This window comes from Podarcis melisellensis (genome assembly GCF_964234715.1).
Source record: "Podarcis melisellensis genome assembly, chromosome: 3".
In the NCBI taxonomy this organism is placed as follows: domain Eukaryota; kingdom Metazoa; phylum Chordata; class Lepidosauria; order Squamata; family Lacertidae; genus Podarcis; species Podarcis melisellensis.
The window spans coordinates 45,175,384-45,189,221 of NC_138530.1; the positions used below are offsets into that span (position 1 = coordinate 45,175,384).

A 13,838-nucleotide genomic window follows, 5' to 3' on the forward strand; every position below is an offset into this window, starting at 1 on the left:
GTGGGTACTTTAAAGAAGACTGGGTCCTCTTTCAAGTACTTACTGTATGTGAGATGATCACAGCTGGAAAGGGCATTTAGGCAATGTATAATGGATAGGGGCTTATAAAAGCCCTTAAGATACAAGACACTTATAATGGATTTAACACAGTGGGAAGAAAATAAATGTGGGTTAAAAAGGGAAAGGTCTTTACAAAGCAATTACAATATAATTAATTCACATTGAAGCACACAGGATGTAAAACCCTTTTAACAATGAACTGCTAAAGTGATCACTATACTCCTCTATATAGCTGAGCTGTTAGAAGATAAGGACATAAATACAACTGAGTTGTCATTTATTTCAATGGGTTTTGCTTCCAAGTGCATTTAAGACTACAATATTCATAAGTGGATTCATAAATGCTAGAAATATTGACACATACTCTGCTTTTTCAGGTACAAATTTAGTTTCTTCTTTCTCATCCTTTTCATCTTCGTTCACCTTCTGGTCCTTCAACAAATAAGGAGGAAACAATTATGGCAATGCACTACTTTCAAGTCATGTTTTAAAAAACCCAGCACCATAGCCTTGACTATGTCATTTAAAATATACTAATGTTCATATTGAGTAGAACATGAGGACACTCCTATTTACTTGAAAATATTGTTTTCTATTTAAAACTCAAACCAATTATAATCAGAGTATATGAGGAACTCCAGCAATCTCACTTTAGAAAGATGAAAGCTTTGCTTGCTCAATATTGTTGTTGTTAGTTGTATTTTTCACAAAAGGTGAAAGCAACTTACACAAACCAACATTAGAAACAACAGTATAAGTGACCTACAATGTTCACTGATATGTACAGAAGAGTATTTATCATTTATTTATTTTATTATTTATTTATTGAATTTATATATTGCCCTATACCCAGAGGTCTCAGGGTAGTTCACAGATTCAGCACAACCCACCCAACTAAGATATGACATAAAATTAAAGTTCAAAAAATAAATAGTGATGGTGCCAGGCATGACTCTCTAGAGAGAATACTCTGTAGTTGTTAATCCATTGAAAAATGGGATCTAAATGCATGATGTGCTGATTTATATTTCCTAAAAACAATTTTTAAAAGTCTAAAAACCAGATTTAAACAGTATAGACCAACAAATTATAGTGTGTACCTGTATTTTTTCTTGCACATCAGGTAAGGGGAGTAAAGAAGGACTGCTCAGCAAATCACTTAGGCCTGCATTTGGATTATGTGGGATTAGTTTATATTGTCCTCCCTCTCTTTTTAAATCCAAGCCAAATATGTCCGAGAGGAGGTCACTGTCTTCTGACAAAGCTTTGAGATCGGTCAGATCTTCTGCAGGCAGGGGAGCTTCTGTTGGCTTTCTTTCCGCTTCTTCCCCTTCACCACGAACCTCATCTTGAGTAGGGTCAGGCATGTTGGCTAAGAGTTCGGCCACCTTGATTTTCTTAGCCCCTTCAACTAGGCTTCCTCCAAGCAGCAAACTGTACATGATTTGAAAGAAGCCTCGGAAGACGCTTGATATGAAATGCATTAAGCCCATTAAAATGCTCCAATATGAGGAGAAAAAAGCCATTGCCATGTCTTTCATGGTCATCTTTTTCATCTTCTTCATCTGCTTCTTGATACTTTTCATGCTTAGCACTTTCATGAGTGTCATTATGTTATACCTGAGAGCTACTAAAGCTGATTTAACAGTTACTAGAGAGAAGAAGCCCATTCTGGGATCCTGTTCCTCAGGTTTCTCGTTCTCATTTTCTTCTTTATTTGCAGACCTCTCATTCAAATCTGACTCAGAGATCTGAGCTGCCAATTGCATTTCAAATATGGTATCCTCACAAAAATTAACAAAAAGCTCCATTTTTTCCTTTTCCCCTCCTTCATTTACTACATCAAATATAAACTGTCTCTTTGATTCTTTAACTTGAGGTTTTTCCCATTGTGTCCGACTTGATTCACTTATCTCAAAGTAAACTCGTTCAATGCGCTTTGCGCTACCCATTATCTCTATACGCCCTAAGAAGGGCTGGAAATAGTTCAAAACACTATCTGCCAGTTCAAGAAAAGTCTGCAACCGAGTGTCATGAGGCATGTGCTCTGACAAGTTCGTCAGGAGGACAGCAACATTGAAGCCAATGTCTTTGGCTGGCTCATGAAACCGTTTCACAAATTCCTCATAGTCCAAAGTCTCATTCTCATCTGTTTCAGCACATGAGAGCAAAAACTCGGTTTCAGATTGAGTGTAGTGTTTGTGGCTCTCCATGGCTTTGTGGAAATCTCTTTTTGAAATGATACCCTTTCCATCAGGATCATATTCTTTGAATGCATCAGAGAAAGTTAAATCCTTCAGTTTTAGGAACATATCAAAAAACTTTAAAATCATTTCTACATTGTTGGAGGATTCCACTAGCATGTCAACCATCTGCTTGCCGATTGTGCCATTCACAACATTACCTGAATGTGGAAAAGTGCATTGAAATTCTTGTTAAAATATTTACTCAGTTAACAACTAGAGACATATAATGCCTTGTAAACTGTTCCAGACATCAATAAAATTACTAGATAGAATTTCAGAGGTGAGCATTTTGAACTACTGATAGTAATACAGGGGGTGAGCAACATTTACATTAGGAGAAAAATAATCAGGCTTGTAAGATTCCAGACTTTTTGTTATACAAGCCTTAAAAGATTGCTGAAACCTCATGGCCTGAATACAACGAAGGGTTAAGCTTGCTTAAGCCCACTGAAATCAATTGGCTTAAGAATGCTTAACTCTGTGTTGATTTAGGCCTTTGCTTCTTTAGCATTTACCCAGATTTCCTGTTTACTGAAATATCTCCAGGTTCATTTGTACATAGGATTACATGTGGGTCAATAGTGAATATGGCTGTTGCCTTGCTTTAAAGCAGGAGTGAGGAACCTCTAACCCACAGGCCCAATTTGGCCCAGCATGGGTCCCAATTTGGCTTACAAGGCTGTTTTCCCCTAGCCGCGCCCATCTGCTGCCATATGTGACATCAGGTGTGTGGCAGGTAGAGACCAGCTGAATTGGCTGCCCAACTGAGTTTCCTGTAGGAAATTAGATTGCGCAGCTGATCCTTGTAGAAAGCAGGATTGACAAGCTGATCCTTATAGAAAGCAGGATTGACACTGCCACCCATCAGCTCAGGGGTAGTGAGCTCAAAGCTGCTGCATGGGTTGTGTGACCAAATTTCCTGCGGGGAACCGAATCACACAACCACTGCCTGCAGAAAGTAGCAATGCCAGCCATATGCTCAGCACTGGCAAGCATAGAATTGGCTAAGCCTCTTGCACTGTGGTTGCCAAGTATCTGGTAACCACAACTGGTTGCTGGGGCATTTTGCTGTGGAAGAGATTTTGACAGGTGGCCACAACAACCCACCTCTCCATCATCTGGCATAATGATGCCAAGGTGATTGACAAGTGGGTGGTCACATCCCCCTGTCAAAATTGGCTGGTAAGACTGGAAACTGATATGGATCTGGTCTGTTGGGCCAAAAAGGTTCCCCACTGCCACCTTATAGAATGGAACCAAATAAAACTTGTGGGTAAAAGCAATTAATTTTTCATACGCATTGCAACTTGTGTTCATGGGAAATCACTAATCCAATAACATACACATTGGTTGGCTATAAAACAAAAACATTCTGAAAAAAATTCAGCTAGTAGAAGGCAACAAGATACAGTGGTGCCTCGCAAGACGAAATTAATTCGTTCCGCAAGTCTTTTCGTCTTGCGAGTTTTTCGTCTTGCGAAGCACGGTTTCCCATAGGAATGCATTAAAAATCAATTGATGCGTTCCTATGGAAACCGCCTTCAAACCAGGTCCGGGGACAATCTGTCCCCCGACCTCTTCTGAAGGCCGGCGGGGGGCGAAAGTCTTTGCTTCCCCCCGCCTGCCTTCCCGGGAGAGCGGAAAACGCAGCGCTGCCTTCCCGCTCACCCGGGAAGGCAGGCGGGGGGGGAAAGACTTTTGCCCCCCCGCCCGCCTTCGGAAGAGGTCCAGGACCTCTTCCGAAGGCGGGCGGGGGGCAAAAGTCTTTGTCCCCCCTGCCTGCCTTCCCGGGAGAGCGGGAAGGCAGGCGGGGGGGAGCAAAGACTTTTGCCCCCCGCCCACCTTCAGAAGAGGTCCTGGACCTCTTCCGAAGGCGGGCGGGGGGCAAAAGTCTTTGCTCCCCCCCGCCTGCCTTCAAAAGCCGTCCGGGATAGCGGGAAGCGCTTCCCTGCTATCCCGGACCGCTTTTAAAATGCTGGCGGTGGGGAGCAAAGCCTTTCGGCCCTGCCGGCCTTCCTGGACCTCTTCTGAAGGCCGGAGGGGGGGGGAGGCTTTGCTCCCCACCGCCAGCATTTAAAAGAGGTCCCCGGAGATTTCCCTATGGGCTTTCTTCTTGCGAAGTAAGCCCATAGGGAAAATCGTCTAGCGAAGCGACGCAAAAACCGAAAAACCCTTTCGTCTTGCGGGTTTTTCGTCTTGCGAGGCATTCGTCTTGCGGGGCACCACTGTACAGAGAAAAAGTAGATAAGGGCTTATGAACAAAAAGAAACAGAAGTCAAACTTTGAATAATTTGTGTTTTTGGATAAAAAGTGATCCATTTAAAGTTGTATATATTCTGTTTTGAGGCTTTTATGAACTGTTTACAAAACTGAAACTCACAGAAACAAAAAAAGCAAGTTATGTTAGTAAATACTGTTTTCTCTACAACCTTTACACAATAACAGTAAAACTGAACATTTTACATTGTGATTTTGTTGGAGACTATAGTACATTAGCAGATTCCATGCTCTCTGAGCCAAACTAGAGGTGATGTTAAATGTGTCTTTGTACTTCACCAGAACATTTTTAAAAATGCAAAGAACAGCTATGGGATGGTCGCGGCGGCTGATAATTACAGGGATCATAGCAAACAGGAAGAGGGAGTTTAAATAGTTTCCTCCCTTGATGTAGCTGTGACAGAAATAGAACATATGAAGCTATTTGTATTAGGAAGAAATCCCCCATTGGCACCAATTTTTCTTACCTCTTTGCAATTTGAAAAAAGTCAATAAAGTTTGGTTTGGGGCTTACTTGTGGTTTTTTAAAGGGGAAAAAACAGTTTTAAAATGAAATTACCTTCTAACATAGATAACAACATGACCACCATATCCTTCTGAAGATCCATTAATTCTTTCAGTAATTCAATTTGGCTAGAATCCTGTCAACATAAAATATAAGATTCATGGCAGTGTTCTTTTAGCGCAGCAACTATGGTCATATTTAGAAAACTATTTCTCTCGTTTAGAATTGGGGGCTCACTGATTTCTGACAATACTGTGACAGCTACAGGTCCCTGTGTCACTTTGAACATTTGAGAGTAGCTTTTGGGTGATGGAGAAGGTGGAATGGAAAAGGAGGGGCCAGAAGGTAGAACACAGCATATGACTCTTTGGATCAGATCTTTAAAAAAGAAACTCAGTTTTTTCTATGAATAAACAATAGCTTTGAAATGTGGCTTGAAATAATTAACATTTTTCAGAATGAAAATCAATCATTTCAATATCACTCAGGATTTGAAAGCAGGTTAGCCAAACCCCCATATGAATGGATCTGGTTAAACATGGTTCTATTGGTGCAGATGTAACATGGAACTATGTTTAAAGCTGAAGGGGAAACAAAAGGAATTCAAAGTATAAAAAAGGAGGGTGGGGGTAAGATGGCATATGAGATCCCCTCCAAATTTCTGGTTAAGTGCAGTTTTATGTCTGCAGCAGGGCACACTTGTGTGAGTGAAAAATGTTTACACCAGGGGTGGTTAACTCCCACTTAAGGGAATTTTTCTTGCTGCCAAGATCACACTGATTTTGGTGACAACAAAAGTTGAGGACATACACAGCTGGGATGGGCATTCTGATGAAGATGAAATTTCCCACTCCCTGGTCATCAGATTAATCTTTGGATGAGGAGAAAGGGGATGATACCCACCCCAGCTACTCTACATGGATCCGTGTTTATGAAGGCGAATGAAGACCAATCAACGGAGGATAAATATTGGTAAGACAAGGGTCCTATTGGCCAATGATGGTTGCTTTCAAGAATTGGGATGTCAGCCTGCTTTTGACAGGCTAGCACTCTCCCTGAGAGACCAAGTATGTAGCTTTGGGTACTCCTTGATACTACAAGCAGTGACTGTCTTCTTTAATAAAGTTAAAGTAAATTAATTTTTTTTAAAAAATATATAGATATTCTACCTGAGAAAGCTTCATCTGCATATGGGCGAATACATGAAGAAAACCAACAACAGCATCCCACAGTCTGCTATGCGCCAGACTCTGCTGGTTACCTGTACATGGTCCCTGAAAAAGAGGTTTTAGCAAACAACAAAACTGAAGTTAAAAGGGAAATATAACATAAGCTGCCTCTGGCTGATTACTGTCACAACAGTGGGAATGGTTAATGAAAATGTTACACAAATGAAACATCTTTGAGAACAAACTGACATGCTTAGCCCATGGGGTCCCAGTGAAAAATGGCTTTTCCATTCACCTTCACATACACATTAATTTGTATACACAAAATTGTCCACCCATTTCAATGGATGGAGACTGGATTAAGTCTAGGGAAGCATCACTTGGACAAGAATATGAACAGAGTTACTGGGCAATATCCAATGAAATGCTTCCACTACAGGATTTCTGCTTCCACCACAGAACCTCTCCTCTGCTTTCTCTGCACCCTCCCCAAATTTGTTCTAGAGGGTTGGGAGACACACCCACTCCAAATATATCTAGTGGGAGAGGAGAGGGAGTGGAAGTTATATTGTGCAGCCAAAAGCTATTGCTCCAAATGTTCTTTCTTACCACCCACCATACATGCAGACACTTTATACCTTGTTTGTGGGTTGTTTCAAACATTACCTGAATATATTCTGTAAGAGTATTGAAAACCTGCTTTGCAACTTGAATTGCTTTAGAGAAATTACGTTGTCCTTGTTCATCAATAACATCCTTTCCAGAGTAATACCAATAGAAATCACTAATTGATTCCTGAAAGTGGATGAGGAAATATACAAAGTGCATGAATTCACAACTCAGAAACTAGAGACTATTTTGTATTAGACAACTAACTGAATAAATAAATCGTTAGTGATAACATCAGTAAAATTGCATTTGACAAATTTTAAAAAAGCAAAGTGTTCAGAAAGTCTCCAGAACTATGAAACTGACCAATGTCATTTTAAGTTCCAGTCCCCAGAATTCTTCTAGACAATGGAAACTTCATTGCAACTAAAAATCATGAGAGGACAGAGTAAGCTGCTAGTTTGCATTAGCTTTTTTCTGGGGCTTGATTCCTTTGCTGCTTTTTGCAGCCTCATCGTTTTGTAGCATCATTTGGGAAGATGCAAGAGATCATGGATGGGGGCAGGGCAAATAGCTGGCATTGGCAGAGAGTTGGGGGATCTCGATTTTGATGCACCAGATTTGTCATCATGCTATTTTGAGGGTGTGGAAACTATAGAAGGATAGTTGCATAAGGCAATTAAGCAAGATCATGTTCTTAGACGTTTGACTGTTTATAACCATTTTAAAAGCAAACAAAAACCAAGGTATTATTTAACTCTGTAGGTACATGTCTTTCCCTCTCCAGATTTATTTTTATTTAAAAGCATTTATAAACTACAGTACTCAATATTAGAGTTGTGAAACAGTACAAAACATAAAAACACTAAAGCAATGTAATAAAGCAGAGCTTAAAAAAAGTCACATAAAAACAATAGTACAGGGCCCACACTTATGGATCACAAAAAGCTAGTACAAAATTATTTCATGCTTGTTGGCTGGTAAGCAGTGTAGCACAGGAATATTGACCCCCACCCACCCATTGGAATTTATTTTTTCATACTCTCTTGGAAGCAGAGAGATTGGAGAGGCTTTTATTTCTTTCCTCCAAGTTCTCTTATAAGGTTCTGGTTTGTTTGTTTTTAAAAATACATTAAAAGGTTTATAAATACTTTTAAATAACTTTTAAAAAGTTGCAATATAAACACTTGATGTTACACAATTTTGCATTTTGATGCAATTCTTTTCAACAAACTAGAGTTCACATGCATTATATTTTACCTGAACTCTCAGTAAATAATCCACAGTAGATATTATAATATTGACAGTTGTATTGTTACCAGTCTGAGTCCTCAAGTAATTCTGAAAATCTTGGAAAGATAGAACAAGATTGAATTAACTTTAGCCCCTGTCTTATATCCCTTTAAAATCTCCTATCAGAGTATAAAATGCATGTTTTCTAAAGCATATTTCCTGCTGATAATCTGTATTTTCCTTTTCCAAACATTTTAATTATGCTTAATTTTCAAGATTATGCACTATAGTTATTCTTGAGATAGTAGACTTTTTTATATTGGAGAACTGAATTGAATTACAGGGAGGATCAAACTTAGTTTTCTACTTTCTGTCCACTTACGTTGGAGAAGAACATCTCTTGATTACAGTAGTAGTACTGTGCACTAAGTAGTACTACATAGCTATTAGGGAGATTGTCTACCTGGTAAAAAAAGTCCTGTGTTATGGACATTTACAATTAGGGGAATGAAAGAATCAACAAAATAAGCAGTGTTGCTCCACTTATTTTTCCTGTATAACATGTTTCTAGAGATGTCATTTAATTTGTTTTCACAGCTCAACTGTTTAAGAAAATTGGCACTATCAATTTACATAACTATTCTTCCTTCATGCTGTGTTTACTTATTTGGAGCACTATTTGGAAAAATTCATTAAGGTGTTAAGCCTTTTACAGTGAGTACTTATAGCTGGTTACTCCAACACTGGATGAGTTAATAGCATTATTTAAACAAACCTGAGTTGTGCCCCTCGCAAAGCAACTGGAGGAACCGGAAGAGGTCACAAGTAAATTCATCATCTTGCATCACCTTTTCTCCTGTGGAAAAGCCAGTTGCCAGTAAATATTATGAAAAGTTGCAAAGTAACTCTGAAGCTTCACATATTCATCTGATTGATATAAAAAAAACTGCATAGATTATAAGTGAATCTAGACTTAAAGCATGTTTTCAAAATCAAATATATGTCATACTCACTTGCAGGAAAGGTGTATTTATTTATCATAAGAAAAATATGTATAATTTAGAAATACATTTCTCTCAAAAAAATGGTAGCATGGGCTTGGCAACATTTTAGAAATTTCTGAACTTTGTATAATAGTTGAAATATAATCTTGGTTTTTTAAGTGTGACTAAAATGAGCTTCTGGAATAGGGCTACCAATTACTGACCCAATGAGGCTCCTGCAGAATTATTCTTCCATTCATTTAATTTGAAACATTTCTATGCTGCCTTCAATTTAAGATTTCCAGGGCAATTTACAGTAATAAATAAATAAACACAGAAAGGCAGTACATAGAACAATCACAGGATGCATCAAAATTAACCAGAGTTTAAAAGCTTGGGGAAGTAAAATAAAAATAAAAAGGTCTTTGCTTAGCACCCAAAGAACATGCCAGAGTTCTGCATGCAAGTCCTTTCCTAAAGCCGTCCACCTCACTTTAGATGGTGAAACCATCCAGAAGGCTTTTGTGTATCAATACTTCAAATTGTGCCCAGAAACACTGAAAGCTGTGTTTTGGACTGCCTGGTCTCTGGACGGTTTTCAAAGGCAGCCCCACACACAATGCATTTCTGTAGTCTAACCCAGAGTTTACAAAGCTTGGGTAACTATAGTCATTCATTCTATCCAGGCGAGATTTCAAATGGCACACCAGCTTTAGCAGTTCATGCTACTGAGGCCACTTGGACCACTAGCAACAAAGCTGGATCAATGAGTGCTCCTCAGACTGCCAACCTGATCATTTAAACTGGAGTGCAGACCCTTCCAGAACAGACTGAACCACACACCAATAGAATCTCTGGCTTGTTGGAAGTGAGTTTCAGTTTGTTAGCTTTCACCCAGTCCATCTCCTTCATTCAGACAGTGATTCAGCACTTCCAACATCTCAACTGATTCTGATGTAAAAGAAAGAGAATTGAGTATCACTTGCATTTTGTTGCCAATTGACTGTGAAACTCTGATGACATCAATCAGTGGTTCCATGCAGATGTTGAAAAGCACAGGATTGAATCCTGCAGTATACCACAACACAAATGCTATGGGGATAAGCATAAGTCTCCTAGCACCACTTTCTGGAATCAAAGTAGAACCATCAAAACATGATGGAACCACCACCAAGGCAGCAGGAAACCCTGCCCTCCCATCCATCAGCTGACATTGCCAGTGGACCGATGTACAATAGGCATGTTTGGGGGGAAATGGCCTTGTAGACCAAATTGGACCCCTTGGCAGGCCAAGATGAGCCTGCAGATTAGAGGTTCCCCACCCCTGCCATAAATATATGAAATAAAAAAAATAAAAAAATTATCCAGTAGCACCTTAGAGACCAACTAAATTTGTTCTGGCTATAAGCCTTAGTGTGCATGCACACTTCTTATACCCAGAACAACAAAAAAATGCTACTGGATAATTTTTTAAAAAAAATATTTATTTCAACTGCATCAGACCAACACGGCTACCTACCTGAATCTATAAATATATGAAGTTTCAGTTTATCAGAAATCTATGTAAATGATTCACAAACAGGGTTTCCATGAGGCTTGTTCAAGAGCAATATTTGATGAGTTCTTAAACAGGTATCTCAAAGGAAATTTATTTTAAAAGGTGACATTGAGTCATGGAATAAAAATTGTAGGGAGTCAGATCTTAATGAATGAATGGAGAGAATGGGTACAAGCCTTTTTTGAAGGACTGCTCATATCTCTATCCAAGTTTTGACACAGCAGGATAAACTACAATAGAGGAATATGTTGTGCTTATATAAAAGTAAACTGGCAGTCTCGGCCGGAAGCCTTTAAAAACAATTTTGTATAGCTTGTGTTAAACATTCAGACAATTCAAAATTTTAAAAGTCTCATTGTACATTAACTATTTAGCTAAAATACTGCCATTGCCCATGCTGCATTTAAATGATATTGTTACACATATAGATGACTTCATGTTACTGCCATGGACAATCTGAAATAGAGATGTATTTAAACAAAAGTAATGTCTGGAAGAAATAAAAAGTGGTGTATGTACTCCCTTGAAAGTGCTGAATGCCAGACTACTAATGATCTCTCCATAGTCTTGTTCTCTCCTTGTCACTAATGATTAGCCTTTTTGGACTATAACTTCCATCGCTCCTCCTGCCTGTGGCAGATGGAGGTTGTAGCCTAAAGCATCCAGGGATCACCAGGTTAGGGAAGGCTGATTTAAAACTGTTACACGTAAGCATACATATTTCACATTATAAGAGGAGAAAAAAATAAATTTGTGGTAAAACTGCCATTATAAAGGAAAATAATAGAGGAACTAATTGAACTAACTGGAAGCAGCCAAGAAACTAGGGAGGTCTTGATGAGCTTCTATCAGCAACACAGAACTACAATTCAGGTAGGAACTAACAGTCCTTTCTCATGTTGGTGATGAATTTCATCAATGTGGGATGTCTAAAGCTTACCAAATTCAGGTAAGATATATGGCTGCAGGTTATTGGTAAAGGACCTGTTGTGGGACTCTCCTACCAAATGCCACTCAATTCAAAGCATACAAATACATTTCATGGAGCCTAGTGAAGGAACAAGGTGATGCCCAAGTGCTCTTGTTGTTGTTGGAGGTGGCATCGGTCTGTGTCAGGAGACAATGGAAGAGTATGCCTTCGGGAGTATTACAGTGTGTGCTGTGGCTTCAGGGCCTGAAACTGGAAGTGGTGCTGGCTGAAGGCAAACAAAGCAATTTCTAATTACTAGGATGGAGGAAGAGATGGAGGTAGGCTTCTTTGAGATCTCTTGAAGTAAAATGTCATCATGGTGCAGGGCTACCTGTACAGATGATACCTTCCATTCTGAATTGATTTGGGAGTTTCAGATCAAGTACAACTGTCCAAGAATTTGAGTCCCTCTTCAACATCACAAAGAATATGGAGTAGATGCTGAAGAGACACTCACCTCAAGGGACTGGTTTGATGGCAGCCATGTCTAGGAGGCGCATGAAGGGTAAGAGCCAAACCTGTGGTTCAACACTTGAGGGTGTACTGGACCAGGACTCATGTCCTCCTAAGGAAGACAAATGGCTCTTTTGGCTGGGAAAATTGATGTCCCCCCCACACTCTGCTCCTTCTGACAAAGAAGCAACACAGGGCAAGATGGGGAAGGAAGGATAAGAGCAAAGTCATGGAGGAATGAAGGGTGTGGTTCAAAACACAAGCTGATACATATTTTGCGTATGTGTGTGCATATGTTTCTAAGGCACACACGAGGAAGATAAAGAGCAGGGTCAGGAGAGGATTAAAATTTGAGAAGACAAGAACATGGGGGGTGGGCTGATGTGGACAGTAAAAGGGAAGGAACAAAGCCTGGACAGTGGTAGCCAAGTCACAGAAATGGAACAGGAACTTAGAAAGGTTAAAAGCAACCCCCCTGGGGACAAATGCCTTGGGGAGAATGTTTTGGGCCGCAGAACGAACATGGCCATTTTGATGAAGGCAGAAAAGTGAACTGGACTCTTGGGAGCTGCCTACTTTATTCAAGATTACTTTCCTGCCTTCAACTACAAGTTGGTGCTACATCCCACATTGATCAGCTTCACCAGCAACATGAGAAAGTAACAATCTAGCAAAGCAAGTTTATTTCTTTTCATTCCAAGATTCCAAATCTGGCCCTTGTCATATGTTTATAGATGAAACAGTTCCTGTGGGTTTATCTTACAATAACGTACCTATGAAACAGCCCCTAGGCAGCCCAACTTGCACATTTGTATTTTCTAGAAGAAAGCTGCATTCTTTTGATACTGGCTTACTAAGTCACTTTGTTGACCAATTTAATAACAAGCATTATAAACAAAAAAAAATAGATCAGGTTCTCTTAAACAACAGTACGTGTTATTTTCCTTGCTACAGCATGCACTAAATCCACTGTTGCTATGCAGGAAGAGGAGAACATGTGTTGACCGAAAACATTTTGTGATGTGATTCATTCAAGAAGCCATCAGTGATGCTCTGGAACCCAGCAGTTCTTGGAAGAAAGGGGATGGAGCTAAAACTGGGAGGCAATGCAATAGCATAAAGCAGCTCTCCCTCTGCCCCTGTGCATATTTAGGCTGCAACACAATGCCTGTAAATCTCAGTGGCTGTGACGTCTGGGTAACATGCTTATGATCAGACTAGAAAATAAATTTCTACTATACATGTAACAATACCTAAAACTTCCCCTACAATGTCTGGGTCGTAAAATTAAGATCTCATACCAAGAGAAAACCAAAAAACAGTAAGAAAGTAAAAACCTTACATCTCAAACATTACCCAAGTATCTTGGACATCAAGTTAACATTATGTGTTAACTATCCTAAAATGTTCAAAGGAGAGGAAATAATGCACTTTCAAGCTTATCATGATTTATGTGAAAATTGTACGGATTATAAGGAGTAAAATGAGAATGTAGTGTAATTTAATGTACAATAATGTATGCCTTTGGTTTTGAACCTTTTCCCAATAATAACCACAGCAATTAAAACGTAACACATAAAGAAAACGCAACATTGATTACATCACAAAGACAAATTAGATACATATCTGGTAGAGAACCACCAAAGTTTTTACCAGTGGGGGGTCCAGTATTAAGAACATGAAGCATGAAGTTGGTCATAGTGAGAGGGGATCAGGAGAAATATATTGTAGAGGAAGGGGCAGTACACAGGAAACAACTGGCATATTTATTTACT

At 39.4% G+C, this 13,838-nt stretch overlaps 1 protein-coding gene across 12 annotated transcripts in view; it reads right to left on the reverse strand.

Annotated features, from left to right (window-relative positions):
* RYR2 (ryanodine receptor 2) overlaps positions 1-13,838 on the reverse strand; it is a 240,254-nt gene that overhangs the window by 18,656 nt on the left and 207,760 nt on the right. For all 12 annotated transcript variants that reach the window (XM_081905768.1, XM_081905767.1, XM_081905764.1 and 9 more), the window contains 7 exons: positions 8,875-8,955; positions 8,127-8,215; positions 6,924-7,052; positions 6,258-6,362; positions 5,143-5,224; positions 1,161-2,464; positions 425-492 (listed from right to left, as the gene is read on the reverse strand). In XM_081905768.1, coding sequence (XP_081761894.1) covers positions 425-492; positions 1,161-2,464; positions 5,143-5,224; positions 6,258-6,362; positions 6,924-7,052; positions 8,127-8,215; positions 8,875-8,955 — 1,858 coding nt within the window. The remainder of the gene's footprint in view (positions 1-424; positions 493-1,160; positions 2,465-5,142; positions 5,225-6,257; positions 6,363-6,923; positions 7,053-8,126; positions 8,216-8,874; positions 8,956-13,838) is intronic.